This window comes from Equus caballus, chromosome 11 (genome assembly GCF_041296265.1).
Source record: "Equus caballus isolate H_3958 breed thoroughbred chromosome 11, TB-T2T, whole genome shotgun sequence".
In the NCBI taxonomy this organism is placed as follows: Eukaryota; Metazoa; Chordata; class Mammalia; order Perissodactyla; family Equidae; genus Equus; species Equus caballus.
The window spans coordinates 5,682,184-5,705,883 of NC_091694.1; the positions used below are offsets into that span (position 1 = coordinate 5,682,184).

A 23,700-nucleotide genomic window follows, 5' to 3' on the forward strand; every position below is an offset into this window, starting at 1 on the left:
GGCCCCGCCCCGCCGCCCGCGCGCAGGTAGGGAAGAGGCGGAGCGCCGGGGCCCCGCCCCCAGGAGCCACCGCCCAGCCGCTGGCCGGCGCCGCTCGCAGCTGCGTCCGGGGGACGTGGGCCCGCAGGGAGGTGAGCGCCGGGCGACGGGCGGGGCCGGGTCGCGGCGGCAGGGCTGTGGCGCCGGAGGGGTCCGCAGGGTCGCGCCCGAGCTGGCCCTGGGGCGGCGGTGCGCGGCCCGCGAGGGTGCCCGCCCAGCGGAGCGCTCGGGCCCCACGTGGGCCGAGCAAGAGGCCAGAGGCCGGGGCTGGACTGGGACAGGGCCGCAGAACTGGGTCTGCTGACCCCTGGGGCTGAGCTTGGACTGGACGCCTAGCGGGTCCCCAGGCCACGGGTCTCCAGATGTAAGGGCACGACGATTGGGCAGAAGTTTAAAGCCCCGGGAGGAAGAGAGGGGACCGCCCCGGGGCAGCACCGCGCAGTCCCGCCTTCGTCCCAGAAGCGCCTGGAATTCAGACCCTCCCCTCCACTCCTCTTTCTCCTGGGTGAGCAGCGCCCAAGTTTGTGCGTTCAGCCTCGCCGAGGTGGAAACAGGTGCGGGAGGGTGAGCTCACACAGCCGGGCTGGACCGGAGCTCGCAAATCGGACCCGGCAGTCCTGACCACGGATTGAGAGGCTTGGGCAGGTTGCCCGCTCTGTTCCTCCAGGGCATTGGGTTAGGTTAGAGAGGGATATGTCCCTGGGGTACACCCCCATCGTAGGGCAGAGCGGCAGCCCAGGTCTCAGCCCCTGCCTAAGTGGGTGAGAGACTAAGGAAGAAGGCTATAGGATCGGAGCTCCGCAGGGAGCAGGTCTGGAGAGGGGAAGGCTTGAGGGATTGACTCCACACTGGCTGTTTCCCAGATGGCTAGGTGTAGGACCCCCGTGTGTGTGACGTTTGCTGGTAAAATAATGAGCCCAGCATCTGTGTTAAGTTTCTTTCGCTCTCTGTGGGTAGGGCCGAGGGAGGAGTGGAAAGTGAAGCTTGTTTGAGAGCAGTGGCTCTCAACCAGGGGAGTGATTCGTGTGCCAGGGGATATTTGGCAATATCTGGAGACATTTTGGTTGTCCCAGCTCAGGGGAAGGGGAGTGAGTGTTGCTGCTATTGGCCTCTAGTGGGTAGAGACCAGGCATGCTGCTATGCATAAGACAGTCCCACGAAAAGAATTATCCAGTGCTGTGCTGAAGTTAAGTACAGACACAGCACCTGGGCCATGAAGTTACTTCTCATTGACTTTTCCTCTCTGCCTCAGTTTCCCCTGGGGTTAGAGGAGGAATTTGGAATAAACCTAAATGACATAAGAGGTACGGAGGTGTGAGGGCAGTTACTCCCCCAGCAAGAGGCCTGCTTCTTCACTGCTCAAAACATGAACCCTGCAGGAAGCAGGAATGGGTACCGTGGGGCAGGGGCTGAGACAGAGGGACTGGGAACAGGGGCCCTCTCACAGCTGAGTCCTGGAGTACTTCACCCACAGGGCAGCCTCCCACAGAGGCTCAAATATCCCCCTGGGATGAGGAAGAAGGGAGCTCACTTCTCATAGATTTTCCCAAAACTGGATTGCTTGGGGGGCCATGGATGCCTGGTGCTATGTGACCTGCTGGAATTTTCCCTTCTTTTTTTTTCCCCCCCCCCAAAGATTGGCCCTGAGCTAACATCTGTTGCCAGTCTTTTTTTTTTCCCCTCTTCTCCCTAAAGCCCCCCAGTACATAGTTGCGTATTCTAGTTGTAGGTCCTTCTGGCTTTACTATGTGGGACGCCGCCTCAGCATGGCTTGATGAGCGGTGCCATGTCCATGCCCAGGATCCGAACTGGCAAAACCCTGGGCTGCCAAAACAGAGTGCGTGAACTTAACCACTCGGCCACTGGACCAGCCCCTGGAACTTTCCCTTCTAAACTTACACCTAACTCTTCCAGTTATTAACACCGGGAAAATAACATCCAAAAAATAACAGGGCTCCTAATTCCTCGTAACTCCCCGATCTTCTTCCCTCCTGCAGTAAAAAGTTCCACTGTGGCTGTGGGGACGTTGGGTTAGATGAGAGGCCCAGGGTGGGCCCAGATGCTGGGAGGGCAAGGCACCTGCTGCTCATAGTATTGGCTGAGCAACAGTGAGAGATGGAGGACGTCAGAGCCACAGGCCAGGGGGACCCCCAGTAGGGATGACTGAATTGTTTGAAATGGGCTCAAGGAATGTACCCCCAGTTTTCGGGGAATGTTGTTGGGGGCTGTCACATAGGGCAGGAGGGGATGAAGCAGCCGTCCATGCCCAGGAGCCCAGGCCACCCCTCTGCCCTCCCTTCGCATTTCCTGGTGGTAGCCATTGCCCTGTTCACTTCTGGACCCTGGCCTCCCAGCCTGGGAACCCAGGTGGGACCAGAGGGCAGATGGTGGTTTCTGGTTTCTTTTTTGTGTGTTTTTTTTTTGTCTTTTAGCTTTTATTTATTTTTTTTGAGGAAGATTAGCCCTGAACTAACATCTGCCAATCCTCCTCTTTTTGCTGAGGAAGACTGGCCCTGAGCTAACATCCGTGCCCATCTTCCTGTACTTTATACATGGGACGCCTACCACAGCAGGGCTCTTGCCAAGTGGTGCCATGTCCACACCTGGGATCTGAACCGGTGAACCCTGGGTCCCTGAAGCAGAATGTGTGCACTTAACCGCTGTGCCACCGGGCCGGTCCCTGGGCTTTTACCTTTTAAAGGCTAGAGTGAGACTCCCACCTTTTCAGTTGAACAAAAAGCCATAATAGTGGCCCTATCTGTCTGGTGTCTCTCAAGGCACAATGCCGCACTCAGATGTGCACAGAGCTGTTCAGGAAGTCAGTGGGGAGCCCAGGATTGATCCTGGGCTGTCCACTCTCAGGCCCAGCCTGCCGGGAAACAGACCACCAGGTGACTCCTAGCCGGGTCACTCATTTCTGAGCTGCAGCTGTGCCTGGTGTAACACGCACACTGCCCGGGGGGGCCTTCTGTTCCTCTAAGAAGGGGAATGAATCTCACTACAAATGCCTTGCGGAGGCTGGGGTCTGGGTCAGTGGTGGTGTTTTTACTGCAACCAGAGCTCTGGACGCTACTGTGGCCTCTTCAAAGGGTTCTTGTCAACTGGCAGTGTAAACTACCCAGACGAGACACCAGTTAGAGCAGGAAGAAGTCCAGGGGTGTGTGTTGGTGCCTGTGTGTGTCTGTTCACATCCAAGTGACTTAGATGAGCCGCCTGGCGCTTCCCTTTGGGTCAGGATGAGCAGTGGCGGTATCGGGGTGGCCCGGCCCCCTCCTGCCCCATGGTGCAGCATCAGGGGAGATGTGCTCTGCAGGCTGCCTCTCTCCTCTGCATGGCCCCTTGGGTCTCTGTGTTCCCCACTTTGGAGCAGCCCTCAGTGTTGCCCTGGCACTGGTGGGGCTTTCCAGAGTGAGCTCACGCATCTGCTCCCAGTTTCCTATCCAGCTGAGCCAGGCTGGGGGAGGAGTGGCAGGGACGTCAGCGCCCCGAGAGCAGGCTGACCTCGCGCGTCGCGGCCAGGGCAGGGAGGCTGCCAGGCAAGGGCAACTCTCAGGACAAAGGCCAGGAGGAGCTGCCCCACCTGCCCGTCACTGGGGAAGACGAAGACTTTTTCCAGACTGCCCATAAAGTTACCGTTGCCTTCCTGTGAGAATTAGACCAGCACAGAGGAAGATGCATCTTCTCATCTTCAGGGAAGTGCAGAGAGCTGCCATGTCCACATTCCCTCATTCAGTGAATTTATCCAGGGACCAGACACTTGCAGTTCAAAAGCTGCCGGAAGGCACATTCTGAGCCCCTCTAGGAAAGTGGGTGGAGCTAAACGGGCTGTGCTGCCCAGGTGTGCAGACCAGGTGTGCCGGACGCTGTCCTGGAGGGTGGGAGAAGTGGTGGGAGGGCGTGATTCCCAGCTTGGGGAGCCAAGACACAAGGCCCAGAAGCCAGTGGGCACAGTGGTCTATGAGAGTATGGTCAGTAGGATGGGGGTCACCTAAATAGTCCCTGCCTCAGTTTCTCCAGCTGTACAGTGGGGTAACAGTCATCTTCCTGGGGGGTTGCTGTGAGGATTCCAGTGGTGATCTGTGTAAAACCTCCCAGCCACACTAGGAGCATGGTGCTCACGGTATTGTGACTGCTTCTGTTAGGAATGTCTGTGGCACAGGCTCCTGGTGACAACAGAGGTCCTGCCTCGCGGCTGTTGGGGGAGACTGGATAAGAACGTGCTGCAGAGCTGTTGTCATTATTCTGTAGAGGGGGCCGGGTCTGAGTCGGGGAACCTCAGTGCCATGGAGGCCAAGGGAACTGAGAGTGGGTTTCAATCTGGGATGGAGAATCAAGCTGTGAAGTGCTGGCTCCCGCCAGGGGTTCCCCCCTGCCAGCATGTGTGTCATGATAGTGGGGGGTATCCTGGAGGCAGTGACCCTCAGCTCTGCTTCCTCTGGCTGGGTCTCTTGGAGCCGGGAGCAGAGTAAGCTTGGTTTTCCCCTTTGCCTCCTGCGTGTGGCCCTGGAGCCTGTGCCAAGAGCATCCTCAAGTGGTCCTGCCCCTGACCCCTGGCAAGAAGCACCTTTTCCCTCCAGCTGGCTCTCCCTAGGTCATGCCTCCAGTGTGACCCAGAAGGCCTGAGAGAGAAGGTGGGGATCTGCTGTGGCATCGGGCAGGAACAGGGCTTGCAATTGAAGGCCTGGCCTGAGCCCTGCTGTTAGCTTCTGGCCTTATCAGTCAATGATGATGATGAGATAAGGACGGGGATGAGAGAATGTTTGTGAAAGCCCTTTCATAAGCCGAGAAGTGCTACCCAAGCGTTGGATGATGTCATTTCTGCTTGGAGGGCTGCAGGGGCTCATGAGTCCAAGGCCTGTGCGCCCGCAACTTGTCCCCAGCACCAGGAATACTCAGAGTTGCCACCCCAGGCCTATTATTTTGCCGCTTTGCCTCACCAGTTCTAGAGTGGTAGGAGGCTGCAGAATGTGGGCATCACATTCTAACTATGGGACCTGGGACAGGTGACTTAACCTCTCTGAGCCTGTTTCTCTACCTGACAAATAGAGACCTGTCACCTGTGGGGCTCTCAGCTAGAGACCGAGTGACCGAAGGTGGGGGAGGTCAGCCAGGAATAAAAGAAGCTACCAATTACTGGCCACTGTGCCAGGCGTTGTACATTCCTGATCTTATGTCGTCTCTGCTGAGGCCCTGTTGGGGAGGCCACCACCCCATTTCACAGCATAGGAAACTGAGGCTCAGAAGTGGTAATTGCCCAAAGTCTCCCAGCAGGCAGGTGGCCAAGCCAAGGTTCGAGCCCTGTCTCTGACCTGCAGCTCTCATCCCTCAACAAGAGAACCTGTGCTGCCCCAAAGCGAGGCGGGGTGGGGCTGGGGGGTGATGAGTAGGTAGCTTTGCGAGTCCCCCTGGACTGAGTGGCCTGGATGGACCTGTATCCAAGTGCCCTGAAGCTCTAGCTGGGCTGGAGCCAGCCTCTTCCTGGGAAGCAGCAAGCCGCAGGGCAGGGTTCTGGGAAATTGGGCTTATTAGCTCTTTAATGACTGTTTACAAGCTGAAAAGTGTTTGCCTGGCGTGTTCCCTCCCTGCTGAGGGACCAGCGCGGCCTCCAGAAGTGAGAGGCGAGAGGCGGCCTCCAGAAGTGAGAGGCGCCGGGCACCCTGTCCTGAGTGTGTTGACATGAAGGATCCAGGGCTGCCCAGGGCTGACTTCTGGCCTAGTGACTCTGGGCAGGGTGCTCACTTGTAAAATACAGTAAGGCTTTGTCCCTCAGCAGGGCATGCTCCTGGGGTGAGCTCTAGCTAATGGTGACAAAGCCACCTAGATTGCAGACCCCTGGGAGACTATTTAAGATCTTATGCATAAACAAACTGAGGCTCAGAGATATTACGTGGCTTGCCCAAGATCACAGAGTGGTTAGAGCTAGATCTAAGACCCTGTCTGCCCCAGTTGGACTGTGTTTTCACTGTCTGGAGCCAGGTCATGAGGAGGTGGGTGGAAATTGGGTGGACTCCACCCTTAGAAGCAGAAGACAGAGCCCTGCTCTGTGTACCAAGGGTGGTCATGTCTGGAAACTGCCTGGTCCCGCCTTGGTATCACGGTGTCCCCAGAAGGAGTGAGATGGGCCTCTGCTCCCCAACCCATGCCACACCCCGTCCTTCCCCCAAACTCTGAGCAAGCGCTAGGCCTCTGCCAGTTCCCAGGACCAGTGAAAACCCAACTCCCAGGACCCCAACATCCCGAGAGAGGCAAATCTTCGTGAGCATTTGGAGCAAAGCCGGGGTCACACCAAGCCTGGGTCACTGTGGTGCCCAGTGGCACAAACTCCCTCTCCAGGAACCCTCCTGTGCCCTGGTGTCTGGCTCAGAAAGGACCAGGGCCTTCTGGGCCCTCAGGTGCCACTTCCGACTCCTCTCCTTCATCATGCTCAGGGAGCAGCAAAACTGGGACAGAATAGGCCACCTTCCCAAAAGAGGCTGGACCGCTGGGCAGAGCATCGTGGGACCCCGCCACTGTACTCCCTCCCCTCTGTTGCCTCCAAGCTGCAGTCGCCCCTAGGCTCTGGGAGCTGCTGCTGCTGCTTGCCTGGGCCATGGAAGGGCACTGTCCCAGGCCTTCATCCAGGGCACCTGTATCCCTGCTCAGCTGCTGTCCCCTTGTCTGCTTCCACTCTCTGGAGTCCAGAGAGTCCCAGAGGGGCCTCTGGGAGGGCACCAGGGTGGGCAGGGCCCAACAGTGTATCCATTTGGGGACACCTGGGAGCACTCCCACTTCCTATGGTGCCTGCCCTGTATGTTGCCAGCAGCTGCTGCATCTTAGGATGTGGGGACGTGGGGCTCGGGTACTCCCAGCTCAGCCATCTTCCTGGACTCTGGGACCCCCACAGAGCATGGGCATTCCCACCTTTGCCGGCACCACTGGCATGTGGTCCTGAGAAAGCCTGATGTGTGGTGCAGAGGGGCTTTGGGGTCTGCACTGCCCCAAGAACGTGGCAGCCCCCCTCCCTGCCCCAATACGCTCGTGTTCACACCCTGCTCTTGGTGGCGCCCTGGAACCCAGCGCCCGCTTCCCGTGTCTGTGGTCTGCCATGTCATCCAAGCCACTCTAACTGGGTCAAGAACTTGGGGTCCGATGGGGAAAAGCCAGTGGGTCACCAAGCCCCTGAACATGCCCCTCCAGTTTTTTATCTTCTGAACTGAGCTTGAGCAAAGCCTTTAAAGATGGGGAAGAATTAGGGGGCTCTCTGGGCTAGGGCCAGCTGTGAGCTCGACCTCTCCCTGGGGGAGAGGCGCAAACCCACAGCTGGTTTTGTTTTCCTCTCCATTCAGGGCAGCCGGTTGAGTTTGTTTCTGGGGTTGAGTTTGTTTCTGCCGACTTGCACCTCTGGGGAAGTGGGTGCTTGCCAGGAGGGAAGGAGAGGCGGAAGGGGAAGGCGAGGAGGGGAGAGGGGGAGGAGGGGAGCCCCTGTTTGGCTTCTGGAGACAGACTGCCCCTCTCCTCCTTTCTCTTCTCTAACCGATGATTGAGTTTGCAGCCTCCAACTGGGACACTTTGCTTCCTTCCCGTTTTGTCTCTCCAGTTTTATCTTCCCAAATCGTGTCCCCAGACCCTGAGCCAGCCTTCTTTGCACTTTCCTGCCCTTTGCTCCTGTCCCCACTCCCTCTTGCCAGGGCAGGGAGGTGTAAGGGGTGAGTCACTGGCCATGCAGGCAGCTTGGGGACAAGTGTGGGGAGACCGGGTTAGATGAAGCCCTTACATAAGCTGCTCCTTCCAGGCCTCGTGGGGGCTGGAGCAAGTCCCTGAGGTCAGCAGAACAGGGCTTTGGCTGGGGATTGCGCAGTGGGTGCCGGCCAGCTTCCCCTCTGCAGCTTTCTAAAAACCACTCCGTGCGGAGGGAAATCGAGTTTCGGTTTCTGTGGCAGGGAAGCAGGGGAGCGAGGCCGCCTCCTCGCCCGCCCAAGGCCTCACCCTGTCATCCTGTGATTCAGCAGGGGACAGACAGGTTCTCAGCAGCCCTGGGCCGCCTCCCTTCCCTCCCAACTGCCCACTCGCCCGCCCGCAGCTACAAGCCCGGGCAGCTGGAAGTCACTTCTGGGCCAGGTGGTGGTTTCTGTGCTTCGGTGGTTCAGGAGACCTGAGCCCCTCCCTGCGGGAGGCCCCCTGAACGTGCCAGTCACATCTCATGGTTAACAATGGTCTGACTCTTTCCTCTCTGGAGGGGCTGCTTATCCCTTGTCCAAGGGCCCCTCCCTCCCTTCTCTCTGACCCCGCCCCCCGCCCCCTGTTTCTGACCACAGGCATCTGAGCCCTGGTGTCAGTCACCTGCCTGCTCCCGTCTGGGGCTGCACCTGCTGCCTGCTCCCTGCCCTGGCTCATGAAGCCCTCAGGGCCTGGGGGTTATGGAGAATCCATTCACCATTAGCAAGAACGAGGGAGCCTTCAGAAAGCTGCTAGTGTGCCTTGGTGGCGGGAGGGGACTAGAGCCAGACTCCTCGAGACAGGTGGACCTGCACCTGGGGCCAGGTTAGAAGGGGACAGTGGGCCCATGCAGTCTGGGGAGTTGGCGCCCCTCCAGCACCCTGCCTGGCCATGCACTCTAGTGCTCTATCGGGGGACCTCCCTGGGGGAGGCCTCGCTTACCCTGGCTGTGTCCGTCGGGACAGGGCTTAGCTGGCGGTGCCCAGCCCCACCCTTTGTGGGCAAACCGGATTCTCCGGCGGCACTGTCTGCTTTCTGAGTCTGCATTTCTGTCGTATGTGCCTGATCCTGGCTGCTGCTCGCTGGATTATGCTACTGGGGATGGGGGTACTGGCCTTCAGGTGGGGTGAGGTACAGAGATCTCAACCCATGGGTGCCCTGGGATGATCGGACTCTGCAGTGCACTTTTGCTTTCGATCTGCCCCACACTATGCTGGACCCTACCCTCAGCTTCCTCCCTCTACCCAGGCCCCTCTAGGGTCTCCTACTTACTCTGGGGCTGGGGCTGGGGCTGGGGCTGAAGGCCCTTTTCTGGGGAAGGCGCCATGGAGGCCAGGATCTAGCTTGAACAGATGGCAGTGGCCCGGCCGGGTGAGGCAGGCCCTCAAACCTCCTGCCGCCCACCACCCCCTCCAGGGGCTAGGCACTGCGGCAAGCCTGGGGGTCTTAGAGGGAGCAGCGGATGTGACTGTGGGTCAGGAGGAAGGCTGGTCCCAGGATGTCACAACTTCCTCTGCAGTGAGCCAGCACATCTGCATGTCTGGCTTGTGGGAGATAAGTGTTGGGTGGCGTGCTTCTGAAGCTACAGCACTTTCTCTGCCTGATCTCTGCCATCCAGGCTCCTCCACGCCCTGGACTTGGGTTATGCAGGTGTCCAGAGTGGGCCTGATAGCCGCCACACCTGCCAACCCCACCCCCACCTGCCAACCCCACTCCCACCAAGCCCCAAGGAAGAGGCTGGGCTTCTGGCCCACCCGACCACCCACCGTTTCTGCACAAGTTGAGGGCACACAGTCTCAGGAGCAGGCTCTCGCCTCCACGGTGGAGGCAGGGGAATGGTATTTTTATACCAAATGTGTGGGCTTCAAGGGTGTCAGAGCTGGGCCGTCACCTTATCTGGCTCCCTCGCTTCACAGAGAAGGAAACTGAGGCTGGGGTGTCTAGCTGTACAGGCCAGGATGCTTGGCAATGTCCTATGAAGACAGTTAAGATGGCTCTTCTGGATACCCTGCTCCTCCTCAGGAAAATGCGCCCCCCCCCCCCAAGCCCTGCCCCCGCTCTCTAGGGCCAGGCCACTTCTCTTTGGGACCCCCAGGATTGTCCCGGGGCTGGTCTTATCTCTCCAGTCCTTTGACCTAGGGTTGTGTCTGCCTTTCTTCCTGTCAGGAGATTTGCCCAGATGCCACCAGCACAGTGGGTCCTGGGCCGGGGGTCCCAGCCAGGGGTGCTGTGGCCTTGGGATGGGAGGGCTGGCTGGGAACTCTGGGCTGTGCTGGGGGGGAGCAAGAGGCCCACTGGGGACTCATCCTCGGACAGCATCCTCCATCCTCAGCCCTGCAGTGGTCACAGAGCCGGGGCAGGGCAGGCAGCACTCAGCGGAGCCTTCCAAAGGGGGCTGCTTCCTGGCCTGGAGGCCAGACTGGGGGAGACAGTTTCTGTCCAGGGTCCGTGTGGACTGACCATCTGTAGCCATGCGTGTACTCAGCTTCTCGCCTGCCTCCCATGTGGTTAGTCATTGGTGGGGCTGTGTTCCAGACCCTGTGCTGCCCAGGGTCAGGTGGGGGACACCTACACTATCACAGGCAAATCTGCAGGATACTATAGGAAGGCAGGTGAGAAAGTGATTGATTCTGTCTGGTGGTGACCAGGCAGGCTTCCTGGAGGAGGTGACATTTTACCTTCCTTAAAGCAACCAGCAGGCGTTGGCCAGGCAGATAAGGTGGAGCCTGGTGTTCCAGCTGCTGGGCCTCAGATGAGAGGAGGAGGGAGCTACAGGGGATGTAGTGTGTCTGGTGAGGTATGGGGGCAGGTTCTGGAGGGCACTGGATACTGACTTGGGAGAGTTGTGATCAGCTCTGACTTCCAGAACTACCTGCTTGGTGACCTTATCCAAGCTCAGGCCTGGCAGCCCCACCCTCACTCCTAGCCTTCCTCCGCTGCCTGCCACCCTCCCCCACTGGTGCCCATATCCCAGGACAATGCCCGCCCGACACCCTGTCACTGCACCCCGGTCCCAAAGGAGGCCAAGCTGGAGAACTTTCCGTGCAGGGGCCCCAGGTGAGGCTGTTGTCTTGGAGCTGTCTCCATCATGGGCACAGAGTGGCATCTGAGGAGCCAGCTGGCCCAGCGCCAAGACCTGTCCGCCCTTGATCTCTGAGGGGACTTGTCATCCCCAGCTGGTCTGCCCTGGGTGTGGGGTCAGGACTACCAGCACTTTCCATAGGGGAGTCTGTTGGTCAGGCCTTAAAGAAGCAGGAAATGTCCTGGGACCCCAGGTCTGCCTTGGATCCCTCTCTGGTGCCCCCTCCACACCCAGAGTTCCTCTCACCTGTAGTTGGAGAACTTCGGCAAGGGGAGCAAAAGGGGCGCTGCCGTAAGGAATCAGAGGGGGGCCCAGACCCGCCCCCAGCCTCTGGTTCACCCCAGGGCAGCCCCTCGGGCACCTCTGGGCACCACAGGCATCTGAGGAACACAGTTTGCAAGCCACTGGGATGCTCACCAAGGTTCCCTGCGGGCTCGATTCTCCACCCTATCTCCTGATGGGGGGCCGTCCAATTCCCCAGCTTTGGGGCGCTGCCTGTTTCCCAAGGAGACCTCAGGCCCAGGAGCCATAGCGACTTGAGTCCCAGCTGTTCCCCTTCCTGGCTGGGTGAGCTTGGGCAGGTTACTTAATCCCTCTGAGCTTCCATTTCCTGCCCCGTGGGAAGGGGAAGCGATGAGAACGTCTGCCTCGAAGCGGGTCTTGCGGACGGAGTGGGATAACTCGTGTGAAGGCCGAGCAAGGCCAGGCGCACGGAGGACTTGGCCCTATCCCGCCCCCGGCAGCCCTCGGGGTTCTGCTCCAGGAGGGGTCCACCCGCTCAGGACTCAGAACAGAGAGGAATGGCGCCGAGCTGTTGCTTTTCACTGCTTGCTGTGATGTCCTGTGGATTTCGCCTCAGTAAATCATTAAAGAACCCAACAAAAAAAGAACAACAAAATACTTCCAAAGCCTTTGAACGCTGCCTTAAATATCCAGGTTACTCTAATTGAACTCTTAATCAGAAGAGAACCAACAATTCCTGGGTTTTTTAAGTTAAATGTTTCTGGTAAGCTTATGTTGAAACAGAAAGAAAAAGTGGGGACCATCTTGATTTTGGGTTCCCAGCCCAGAGTGGTGGTTTTTAGGTGAATGCCCTGAGGGTGGGGCCCCTGGCTGCCTGGCTCTCAAAGCCCCCAGCTCACCCCGCAGGGGTCCCTTGCTCCAGGCGAGGAGGGGGACACATGGCCCTTAATCCCTCGTCCAGAAGGCTGTTACAGATGACGAGACTGAGGTCAGGAAGACACCACGGTCCTGATTTTCCCCTTGAGCCTGCCCTTCCTTCCTTACAGGCTGTGAGCACCAAGGGAGCTGCCTGCTTGACCTGGAGCCATCTGTCCATCTTTCCATCTGTCTCTGCATCCATCGTCCTCTCTGCAGAGGCGAGGCTTGACCCCAGAGCATCTGTACAGAGTGAGGCAAGGACTAGAACATGCTCTAAAGACCTCTGCAACCAGACCCAGGAAGCCTCAAGCTGAGCCCAAACTCTGAAGGTAGGAAGTGGGTAGTAGGCAGCCTGGACCCAAGATGTCAGTCGTTTGCTTGTTTATTTGTTTTTCAACAAATATGTGCTGATGCTACCTGTGAGCCAGCTCTCTTCTGGCAGTGGAGATGCAGCAGTGAATCAGGCGGAAAGAGGGCAGAGAGGGAGGTGATTAGGGTGAAGTGAGGGAGAGACATGGGGCGAGGGGCACGGGTTGCTTCAGGAAGTCAGGGAAGGCTCCTTGGAGGAGGTGGCTCTCGAGCTGGGACCAGAGTGACAAGAAGGAACCACCTGCTCCACTGTGTGATGATCTGATCTGGAGACTCAGTGACCAATATGAGCAGTGACTCAACATTTATGGAACAACAGCTTTATTGAGATATAATTCACATAACCATAGAATCCATCTACTTAAAAGTGTACAATTCAGTGGTATTTGGTCCGTTCACAGGTATGTGTAACCATCACCACAGTCAACTTTCGAACATTTTCCTCCCCTCAGAATGAAACCCACGCCCTTTAGCTGTTCCCTCCCCATTCACCCCAGTGTTCCTTCCCCAGCCCTAAGCAACCACTGGTCTACTTCTGTCTGTAGATTTGCGTATTCTGGACTTACATATGTAAGGACTCCCGTAGGATGTGGTCTTTTGTATCTGGCTTCTTTCACTTGGCATAACATTCTCAAGGTTCATCCACGTGGCAGCATGTGTCAGTGCGTCTCTCCTGTTTGTGGCTGAGTAATATTCCGTTGTGTGGCTATAGCACATTTTGTTTATCCATTTGCCTATTGATGGGCATCTGGGTTGTCTCCACCTTTTGGCTCTGATGAACATGGTGCTGTGAATGTTCCTGAACAAGTTTGTGTGGACACATTGCCTCTGTCACATGTTCACTCATTTGATGCTCAGGACGCCACTCTGAGGAGGAAGTTATTCCCCTGTCCTAGGTGAGGACTTGGGTGGCCCGTGGTCAAGTGCAGGCCCGTGTGCAGGTGAGGCCGAGGCCGCCTGGCTCCATTCTGCACTTTTGACCACAGCCCCCAGCACCTCCCAGCAGAGCTTAGTGGGTGTAAGGCAGGAGGGGCCCAGAGTGGCTGAGTGGGCAGTGGGGGCAACGAGGCGATGAAGCCACGTGGGGCCCAGAGGCCCCAGTGAGAAGTCTGCACTTTATTTTAAGTGAGAACAGGAAACCTTGGGACACTGTTGACCAGGGAGGGACATCGTGTGATTCTGCTGCTGTGTGGAGAATGGTCATGGGGCTGGGGGCTCGAGGGCCAGCAGGTAGAGGAGTCAGGATACTGCTGTGATCCTTCCGGTGAGACAAGATGGTGGCTCTGCTGGGGGCCGGGTGAAAGGGGAGGATAGGGACAGACTGGGAGCGAAGGTGGTGCTGCTCTGCCCAGCCGTCCCAGAGCTGGGCCCCATGTGCCCTTGGCTGGAAGGCTCCATGTGAGCCTCCCTGTTGGTGCACACCCAGGGTCATCACCCGCCTCGGATGTGGGCGTGGAGTCCGTGGCCTCCTTTGAGGAGGAGGAGAAACCAACCCTGCCCCGGCAGCCTTGGGAAGTGAGGAGAGGAAGTAGCTAAGGCATCTAGCAAGAAAAAGGTCACGGGGCAGGCGCCAGCGATGAAATGAAGAGAGCAGAACAAGCAGAGAGTGTTAATTCTGGGGGTCAAAGGGGAAGTGGGGGGTGGCGGCCTGAGCAAGAGTGGAAAAGCCCTCGATTTATGCAAATGATAGGTGGGGTCAATTGCCACCTCCTCTTGGCAGGGCCATTTGGCAAGATCCATTGAGATTCCAGTTGCACCTACTCTTCAACTCAGCAGTTCCCCTTCTGGAACTTTGTCTGATGCTAATACTGGGACCGGCACATATGGTATAGGTGAGGGTGTCCCTTAACACTGGACACTAGTCTAAGATGCCAGAAACATCCTAGACAACTGTCCGTCTGGAGTCAAGTAAATCTGGGTACATTCCACTCAGTCAAGTCTTTGCAGTGAGGAAAGATAAGGTAGATTTCTCTGTATGTGTTGGCAGGGAGAGATGTCCGTGCTATAGAAGAAAAGGTGTGAGTGTGTGTAAGATTGTAAGTACGAGTGTCCTTTTCCAGGTGCAGAGAGGCACCTGGAAGGATATGCACACTGAACTCTTCCCTGGAGGGGTGACAGGCGGGCCACCCGTTCACTTTCTGCTTTATAGTCTTCTGAGTCTTTTGTTTTTTCAATGAGCATATATCACTTTTATGATTAAGATACCATATTTTTCCTCTGTGAAAAGCAAAAAGTACCAGACAGGTGGTAGTTTCAGTTACCCTTGAAAAAGGAACCAGGCAGCCACATGGGACAGGGACTGGCACGGTGCTTTCTCATCTGTCTGGGAATTGGGCTGAGCCACCACTTTCTCGCCTACAGTCCAGGGACTCCTCCAAGAACTGCCTGCTCCTTGCACAGACGTGGGCCCCTTATTTGTGTCTGGGTGCACCCCAAGCTCTGCCTCAGGGACAGCGGCAGGGCTGTTTGTCTCTCTGGTCCCCTAGCCTGCTGGGGGCAGGTTGACGAGGTGGCATCCCCACATCCTTGGCCCTCATGCTCCTTTCTGGGTGTGGCCCTTGCCTGAAGCAGAGAGACCAGAAATGCAACCAGGTTTTCCACCTGGTTGGGGACCTCCCAGACCCCTACTGTCCTAGAATGCAAATGAGGGACAGAAATAGATCTCTCAGTGCCTCACTCAGCCCACATTCAGTCTCTGCTACGTGGTTCAGTGTCCAGAATTAGGTTTGAACCAACTTTTGGCAGGTTGTTTTCAGTCTGGGCTGCCTGCCCTCGCACCAGGGTCCCCACGTCCCCTCGGGTCCTGCTACCTCTCGACACACTCATGCCTCCTCTCCCTGTCTCCATTCCAGCCCCGCTGCCCCCCTGCCCACCATGGCATCTGCTGACAAGAATGGCGAGAGCATCTCCTCTGTGTCTAGCAGCCGCCTGCAGAGCCGGAAGCCGCCCAACCTGTCCATCACCATCCCACCGCCTGAGACTCCGACCCCTAGCGAGCAGACCAGCATGCTGCCCCAGGTAAGGGGCAGCCTGGGGGGCTTGCTGCCCTGCCACAGGTGACAGCTGTGCCCACATGACGCCTTTCAGACGGTTCCACTTCCCAGAGGAGGCACAGCTGCCTGGGTAGCCCCTGACTTAGGCCTGTGCCCCTTCTTCCTGGCCCCGAACGTCTCAGAGACTGGGCCCTGAACTCGGGAGCTCTGTCTCATGGTGGTCCAGGGAGAACAGGAAATGCTTTCCTTGAGAAAAGCTTGCTAGTCCCACCTGGGAACTGGTTGTTTCCATTGCCCCCCCAGGCCCAGGCCCTTTGGTGGGTGTGGGCGGTCTGTGATGTGGGTGAGCGGGCACAGCACATGTTCAGCATCAGCAGGCTGACCTTGCAGTGCCTGCTTCCTGTGGGAGAATAGAAATGAATCAAAGTTTCCGACAGTCCGGACCATCGCTCCATAAAGAGCTCATTGAAACCGGGCTTGAAGCAGCGTGGGCTTCCCGCTCAGCCCGGGCACAAAAGGGAGCTGTGCTGGGGCCACCCGCTCACTCCAACATACACAAATGGGCGAGAGCGTCACGACGTGACGAGGGAGCACAAGATAGGGAATTAGGGACATGCGTGCTAGGGTTCGCTGAAAAACATTAGAAAATGGTGACTTTACGTTCGGAATGAAAGCAGCTTGGGGTGTCGATCGGGGTTGACGTCTGTTCTCTCGGGGTTTTCATGTTGGGAGACAAACCCAGGATCTGGGCTCTGTGAAGTCACAGCCTGTCCTCCCTCCCACCTCCCCACAGAGGCCCAGGAATCCTGCCTACTTGAAGAGTGTCAGCCTCCAGGAGCCACGAGGACGATGGCAGGAGGGCAGCTCGGAGAAGCGCCCTGGCTTCCGCCGCCAGGCCTCCCTGTCCCAGAGCATCCGCAAGTGAGCATCCTGCCCGGCCACCCCCCAGGGCCCTGTAGATTCTTGGCACCTGGGCATTTGCTGGGCCTGGCTCTGAGTCCCATTTCTAAAAGGAGAAGGGAGGCATAATGAGCAGCATCACCCTGCAGGGGTGGAACGTGAGAATCGAATACCATGTTACAGGTGGGAAACTGAGGCCCAAAGGGGATATTTGCCTTGTAGAAAGTCATAGTGTGGAGGCTGAAGGAGTTCCAGGAGCTGGGGGGTGGACCACTGCCCCTCAGAGTGGCTCCAGGAGGCCTTCCCAGCCCAGCTCCTCATGCTCTGGACTTTAATCCGCCCCTGCTCATCTGGTCACTGGGTACTGAACCAGGGTGCTCACGGGGAAGCTGATCTGCCCCTCTCACTGCACCCACACATGCCCTGTCCCCTCCCTGCATGCACACGGGCACTGTCACCTCTCACATCCATTCCCCTGCACACACCTGCGCTGTCACCTTATGTCACCTCTCTTGCATGCACACGTGCCCTGTCACCTCCCCTGCACACATCTGCACCATCACCTCTCATGTTACCTCTCACATCGCTTCCCCTGCATGCACAGGAGCACTGTCACCTCTCACATCACCTCCCCTACAGACACACAACCGCGCAGTGCATGTGCCCTGTCACGCTCTCACTGTAGCTGCATCAGCGTCCACACACCTGTTTGCTCTCTGTCTGCTCCCGCAGGGGCACGGCCCAGTGGTTTGGGGTCAGCGGTGACTGGGAGGTGAAGCGGCAGCACTGGCAACGCCGGAGCCTGCACCACTGCAGCGTGCGCTACGGCCGCCTCAAGGCCTCGTGCCAGAGGGACCTGGAGCTCCCCAGCCAGGAGGTGCCTTCCTTCCAGGGCACTGAGTCTCCAAAACCCTGCAAGATGCCCAAGGTGAGCTCCATCAGGGGTTGAGGGGATGCAGGCAACTTCGCCCCGGGGCCCGACCAGCTCTGCTCAGCTCCTCCCTCCCCGGCTCTCTTTCAGATTGTGGATCCACTGGCCCGAGGACGGGCGTTCCGCCACCCAGACGAGGTGGACCGGCCCCATGCCCCACACCCACCATTAACCCCTGGGGTCCTGTCCCTCACCTCCTTCACCAGCGTTCGCTCTGGCTATTCCCACCTGCCCCGCCGCAAGAGGATGTCTGTGGCCCACATGAGCTTTCAAGCTGCTGCCGCCCTCCTCAAGGTGAGAATGCCTTCCCCACCCCTGCCCAGCCTCCCTTCCTCCTCTCTCTCCCCTCATCCCTGCCTCCCTCCTCCCTCCCTCTCCTCAAAGCACCCCCAGGAGTTCACCCAGGTGTCTCCCTCTGTGCCAAGGGTAGTGGATGCACCGGGACCCCTGGGCAGAGAGAGGGGCTCAGCAGCCAGGCCCACTTCCTTGTAGTCCCAATTCTCCCTGGTTTGGGAAGCTGGTTTCTACACCATCTCATAAGCTGGGAATGTAGGACATGAAATGTGGTCACCACTCATTCACCTGTGTTCACCAAGCCCCTATTTCGTGCTGGGCACGGGGGCTGCACAGTGAAACGGGCCAGTGTCACTGCCTTGGAAGAGCCCCCAGCCCAGGTGAGGGCAGATGTCACCATTCAGTATGAGAAGTGTTGGGGGGCCCACCCAGAGGAGGTACTGCCCCATCTCGCCCAGGAAAGGGGCTGGTGCCAGGGAAGGCCTTTGAGCTGACTCAGAAAAATCAGGAAAGTTCTCCAGAAAAGGAAGGAAGGAAACAGCCTATACAGAGCCCTGGAGGTAGGAAGGGGGCATGGCACTTTGGGGGAGCAGCAGGTGGTTTGATGTGGCTTTAGTGAGGTGTGGTCCCAAGAGGAGTAGCAGGAGGTGGGGTCAGAAAGGTGGGCAGGGTCGTGGTGTGCTGTGCCGAGAAGCTGGCCCTGGGGAGAGATGGCCCGAGCCTCGGTTGTAAGGGTGCAGGGTGAGTGATGGGGTGTCAGCTGCCAAGCCAGAGGCCAGGAGGTCACCAGGGAGAAGATAGCAAACCATGGAGAGAGGGATGCGTTCAGGGCTAGGGAGAAGAGGGTGCCCTGTGCCTGGCCTTCTCCCTCAGCCGCTCCATGCTCTGGGCGGGCTCCCACCTCCCAAGACGCTGCCCCCAGGATGGGCTTGATGATTCCTTTGGTGTTGAGGGGTGGGGGTGCTGGAGCCGGGCCTGATGCCCATGCCTCTGCCCTGTCACAGGGGCGCTCGGTGCTGGATGCCACGGGACAACGGTGCCGGGTGGTGAAATGCAGCTTTGCCTACCCCAGCTCCCTGGAGGAGGATGTGGTCGATGGGGCAGACACGTTTGACTCTTCGTTTTTTAGTAAGGCAAGCACGGGGTATGGGCCCTTGGGGATGGGGAGACTGGCTGGACTGGGAGCTAGGAGAGATGACCAGGCCTCGATCATGCTCTGACAGAGCCCCTGAGAAAGCCATTGGCGGGGTGGGGAGTGCCACCTCGTGGAGCGCCTGGGACCCCATCTTTCTGTTGGGCAGAGCAAGGACCTGTGGGTGGGGCTGGGTGCCAACAGACACGTGGCTTCCACTTCCCTCCCAAAGAGCCTGTCCATCCAGCCTTGTCCTGCCTTTGAATTGAGCTGTTGGGAGCAGTATTTGGGACAGTGACTCCTCACACTGTCTGTTTTTTTGTCCCCCAATCCACCCCCACCCCAGGAAGAAATGAGCTCCATGCCCGATGATGTGTTTGAGTCTCCCCCACTCTCTGCCAGCTACTTCCGGGCGATCCCACGCTCAGCCTCCCCGCTCTCCCCTGATGGGTTGCAGATCCCTCTGTGAGTTCTGGGTGGTCCCTCCTCTAGGTGGAGGGAGGCAGCACAATGGGGCAAGGGCTCCCTGGAGCCCAGTGACCCGCCTGGGGGCCTCCCCAGACTGCAGGTCCCTCCCAATCCCCATTCTGGGATGTGCGGAGGTGGCACAGTCTGAGAGCCCCCATCCCCACCAGGAAGGAGCACGGTCCAGCCCCGGGCCCCGCGGCCAGGCGCGGCAAGCGCATCGCCTCCAAGGTGAAGCACTTTGCCTTCGACCGGAAGAAGCGGCACTACGGCCTGGGCGTGGTGGGCAACTGGCTGAACCGCAGCTACCGTCGCAGCATCAGCAGCACCGTGCAGCGGCAGCTGGAGAGCTTCGACAGCCACCGGTGAGCGGGCGGGCATGGCGGCCAGTGCTGCCCGCCCCCTACCCCGTGAGAGTGGGGTGTTGGCACCACTCTCGCGAACCCCTTGGGTAGGTGGAGAGGAGAGGGGCTGGGAGCCTCCGTGCTCCCCTGGGCCTTCCTGAAGCACCCCTTCTTCACTCAGCAAGCATTTGGTGAGCACCTGCTGTGGGTCAGGAGAGCAGGGACTGGTCCTCAGGGTCCCCTTTGAGCAAGAACATCACCTGGGAAGGGTCCTTGGGTACTTGCTGCCTCCTCTCCACCCTCCCCACTTTCTTGGCCTGCGTCCTCAGCCAGGCTCCCAGACAGCAGTCAGTCAGCAAGCATTTCTTGAGTGCCACCATGCAGGCCCTGGAACAGAGCTCCAATGGCATGGAGCAGGGAGGGGTGGGTGGGTCAGGGGACAGTTAGAAGCTGTGACTGTGAATGAGGGGACTAGGAGAGGACATGCGCAAAGACCTCAGGGGTAGCTGGAGGATTGAGGAGGGGCAGTATGATGCATATGCATCATATGATGCACACTTGGCAGCAACCTGATAGACATTGGACCCCAAATTACATAAAAGTACTAACAGGTGTGGTGGATGTCCAGGGGAAAGAGAACAGAGTGGAAGTGACCAGCTGGTGGGGCGGGATATAGTCAGGATGATGAACAACAGTTGGCTGGGTGAAGAGAGACGGGAAGAGTATCCCAGGCAGAGGAAACATCATGTCCAAAGGCACTGAGGCTGCAGGGAGCAGGGTGTGTTCCAGGAACTGCAAGAGAAGAGGAAAGAGGCCGGGGAGGTGGGGAGGCACAGCAAGGCCTTGCAGCCAGCAGGAGGGGGCAGTGTCAGACTTTGTCCCAAGGGCAGTAGGAAGCTGTCGAAGGTATTTAAGCTGGAAAAGAGACGTGTAGCGGTGCATTTCAAAAGTCACCGTGGTGAAAGATAGTTGGCAGGGAGTAGAAATGGAGGGTAGAGAGCTGGTGAGGGCAGGGAGTGGCTGGGCTCAGCAGGGCGGAGGGTCAGGAGGTGAGCTTGGCTCTGCTGACCTGAGGCCTCTGCTGCAGGCCCTACTTCACCTACTGGCTGACTTTTGTCCACATCATCATCACGCTGCTGGTGATTTGCACGTATGGCATCGCGCCCGTGGGTTTTGCCCAGCACGTCACCACTCAGCTGGTGAGTCGGCTACGGAAGTGGGGCTCCACCATGAGGGTCCCAGCCCCCTGAGAGACTTCAGCATCCTGGGCCCCTGAATCCCTCCCATGGCAACCACCTGGTCCAAGCAGGAGGGTGCTCTGGACTCCTTGTGGCTTTGCCCCTTGACCCCTTCTTGGGGACCCTACCCTGGGCCGGGGAAACCCCTGACCCCCTTCCTTCCACCTTTGCACCAGGTGCTCAGGAACAAAGGTGTGTATGAGAGCGTGAAGTACATCCAGCAGGAGAACTTCTGGATCGGCCCCAGCTCGGTGAGGGGCCCAGGCGGGGACAGCATCTCAGCAGGGAGCCCATGGGCCCCGTCACCCCCAGCTGGGCAGGGAGGGGGTTAGCTTGCTTGGGGTTAGCCCCCCTCATCAGGGGACCCTCAGGGGAGACTCAACAGAGCCACCAGGTCTCATTTCCGGCTTCCTCCTTCTCTCCCCCCCTACCCCCCTAGATTGACTTGATCCACCTGGGAGCCAAGTTCTCGCCCTGCATCCGGAAGGACAGGCAGATTGAGCAGCTGGTGCTGCGGGAGCGAGATCTGGAGCGGGACTCAGGCTGCTGCGTCCAGAATGACCACTCAGGCTGCATCCAGACCCAGCGGAAGGACTGCTCGGTGGGGCCAGGGGCCGTTCACCCTGGGCCCTGCAACCCCTGCCAGCCCTACTCTGGTCCCCTGCAGCATCTCTGCTTGCCCTGGCCTGGGGGAGGGGCCCTTCAAGGGCAGTGACCACATTCCCTCTTCCTTCTCCTGCCCTCCCCAGCCCCACACCCCTCCCTGGCCCCACATGCCTCCCCAGCCCCACATACCCCTGTACGCAGCCCAGCACAGGGAAGGTGTCAACCTCCCAAGCCCCGGAAAAGTGAAAGCTAGGTCTCAAGAACGTGGGAGTGGGGGTCTAGCGGATGGGCCTGAGCTCTGGGACGTGGGAAGAGCCCTTGTCTTGGAGGGTCCCCCGCCCACTGCAGTGGGGGTGGCCTTGTCCTGGCATGACTGGCCTGCCTCCATCCTCTAGGAGACTTTGGCTACTTTTGTCAAGTGGCAGGACGATACAGGGCCCCCCATGGACAAGTCTGATCTGGGCCAGAAGCGGACGTCAGGGGCTGTGTGCCACCAGGACCCCAGGTACAGTCCCAGGGCAGCCTGTGGCTGGGCTGTCCGAGAAGGTGGGGTGGAGTATCCTGTTGTCTGTGGTGCCCACAGGGATGCTGGCGGGTTGGTGTGGCAGGCTAGGGGTGCCGCAGCCCCTCATTTTGCCCCCTTTGACCTCTGCCTCCAGAACCTGTGAGGAGCCGGCCTCCAGCGGTGCCCACATCTGGCCCGATGATATCACCAAGTGGCCAGTGAGTGTCCAGGGCAGAGAGTGGTCTGGGGAGGGTGGAGAGGGGGTGCCTGCCACCACACAGGCCCACCCTGCTATTGGTGCCCCATCTGGCAGATCTGCACGGAGCAGTCCAGGAGTAACCGCACAGGCTTCCTGCACATAGACTGCCAGATCAGAGGCCGCCCCTGCTGCATCGGCACCAAGGGCAGGTGAGCTGGCCCAGGCACCCTGCCCAGAGCTTCCTGTGTTCCTCCTCCACCACCCACACCCTGGCTGGTGTCCTCTCCCCCGACTCTGGGGGCCACCCGCGGTTTGAGCAGGATGAAGGGGGGCTTGCCCTAGAGCCAGAGTCTCTGCAGAGGGGCACCCCCTTCCTGCCAGTGAGTCCTCCTGTGGCTAGGCACTGGGCTCTGGGCGAGGTGGGCAGGGGTACCCAGGGCCCTGATGTGCCCCCTTGCCTCTCCATCCCCCCAGCTGTGAGATCACCACTCGGGAATACTGTGAGTTCATGCACGGCTATTTCCACGAAGAGGCTACGCTCTGCTCCCAGGTGAGGAGGGGCCTGTGGTGCCCTGGGCGTAAGAAGCCAGGTGTGCAGCCTACTGGAGCTGGGCCTCATGCTTTCCCTCCTGCGGCCGGTATCTGGCTCCGCCCCCACAGCGGGCCTCTAGCCAAGCCAGGTCCCAGGCGCTGACCACACCGTGCTTGCCTCCAGGTGCACTGCTTGGATGAGGTGTGTGGGCTGCTGCCCTTCCTCAACCCTGAGGTCCCAGATCAGTTCTACAGGCTCTGGCTGTCTCTGTTCCTCCATGCTGGGTAAGAGGCTCCTCGCTCCATGCGCCCCAGATCCCGGTAGTGGCTGCTCACCTGGACCCCCCAGAAGAGGCCCCTGGGCCAGAGCACAGCTGGCACAACCTCCCAGACCCATTGCTCCTGAAGTGCTGGCTGGTGACTGTGGGCAGATGTGGGAAGGCTGATGCCTGGTGTGTCCCCCACCTCAGCGTGGTGCACTGCCTTGTGTCTGTGGTCTTCCAAATGACCATCCTGCGGGACCTGGAGAAGCTGGCCGGCTGGCACCGCATTGCCATCATCTTCATCCTCAGCGGCATCACTGGCAATCTCGCCAGTGCCATCTTCCTCCCGTACCGGGCAGAGGTAGGGACTCGGAGGATGGGGCAGGGAGGGCCGGCTCTACTGCTCTCCACCCCTCCCACCTGAGGCCTGCCAGAGGGACACACGGCCCCTCCCATGCTGGGCTCGATAGCAGATGGACAGCTAAGCTGGGAGCTTATTGGCCGATCCTTTAATCCCCGGGCACGAGGAGCAGCGATGCCCCTGAGTCATGCTAAGACATCACCTCCAGAAAGACCTTGCCGGACCCTGTTTTTCACTCTGTTCCTCTTCTCTGCCTCATTTCTCTTCACAACCATGACCACTGCCTGCCCCCACGTCACATATCCATAGGTTGAGCCTATGAAATTGCCATGTGACCATTGTCGACCCACAGAAACTGCAGTTTTTTGATCAGCTTAACACTGTTGGCTTGTTCAGTGCCTGTCCCCACTGTATGCACCCTGGAGAGTCTTGTTTGTCGTACTTATTGCACCAGGGACACAGTAGGGGCTCAGTGTTTGCGGAAAGGATGGGTGGAACAAGCCCGCTTTGGTCTGGCAGCTCTAGCTGACCCCTGGCCCCTCAGCTTTGGGGCCCCCACCCCTGGGAGGGGCTCCCAGATGGGATGACCCAG

The 23,700-nt window shown here is 58.8% G+C and overlaps 1 protein-coding gene and 1 non-coding gene across 4 annotated transcripts in view; both read left to right on the forward strand.

Annotated features, from left to right (window-relative positions):
* RHBDF2 (rhomboid 5 homolog 2) overlaps window positions 1-23,700 on the forward strand; it is a 25,130-nt gene continuing 1,430 nt past the window's right edge. Inside the window, exons 1-18 of one of the 3 annotated variants that reach the window (XM_070226846.1) lie at window positions 1-131; window positions 12,106-12,306; window positions 15,199-15,364; window positions 16,133-16,260; window positions 16,972-17,167; window positions 17,261-17,464; window positions 18,469-18,597; window positions 18,943-19,061; window positions 19,232-19,426; window positions 20,493-20,604; window positions 20,820-20,894; window positions 21,083-21,244; window positions 21,645-21,754; window positions 21,909-21,972; window positions 22,068-22,162; window positions 22,428-22,503; window positions 22,669-22,769; window positions 22,955-23,108. In XM_070226846.1, coding sequence (XP_070082947.1) covers window positions 15,221-15,364; window positions 16,133-16,260; window positions 16,972-17,167; window positions 17,261-17,464; window positions 18,469-18,597; window positions 18,943-19,061; window positions 19,232-19,426; window positions 20,493-20,604; window positions 20,820-20,894; window positions 21,083-21,244; window positions 21,645-21,754; window positions 21,909-21,972; window positions 22,068-22,162; window positions 22,428-22,503; window positions 22,669-22,769; window positions 22,955-23,108 — 2,064 coding nt within the window. In that variant the 5' untranslated portion in view covers window positions 1-131; window positions 12,106-12,306; window positions 15,199-15,220. Of the gene's footprint in view, window positions 132-7,001; window positions 10,792-12,105; window positions 12,307-15,198; window positions 15,365-16,132; window positions 16,261-16,971; window positions 17,168-17,260; window positions 17,465-18,468; window positions 18,598-18,942; window positions 19,062-19,231; window positions 19,427-20,492; window positions 20,605-20,819; window positions 20,895-21,082; window positions 21,245-21,644; window positions 21,755-21,908; window positions 21,973-22,067; window positions 22,163-22,427; window positions 22,504-22,668; window positions 22,770-22,954; window positions 23,109-23,700 lie in introns of those variants that run through there. The other 2 variants (XM_070226848.1, XM_070226847.1) reach the window with 2 other exon arrangements.
* On the forward strand, window positions 20,393-20,531 carry MIR9104 (microRNA mir-9104). Its single transcript, NR_128131.1, has one exon. It is a non-coding gene; the product is annotated as a microRNA mir-9104 (primary transcript).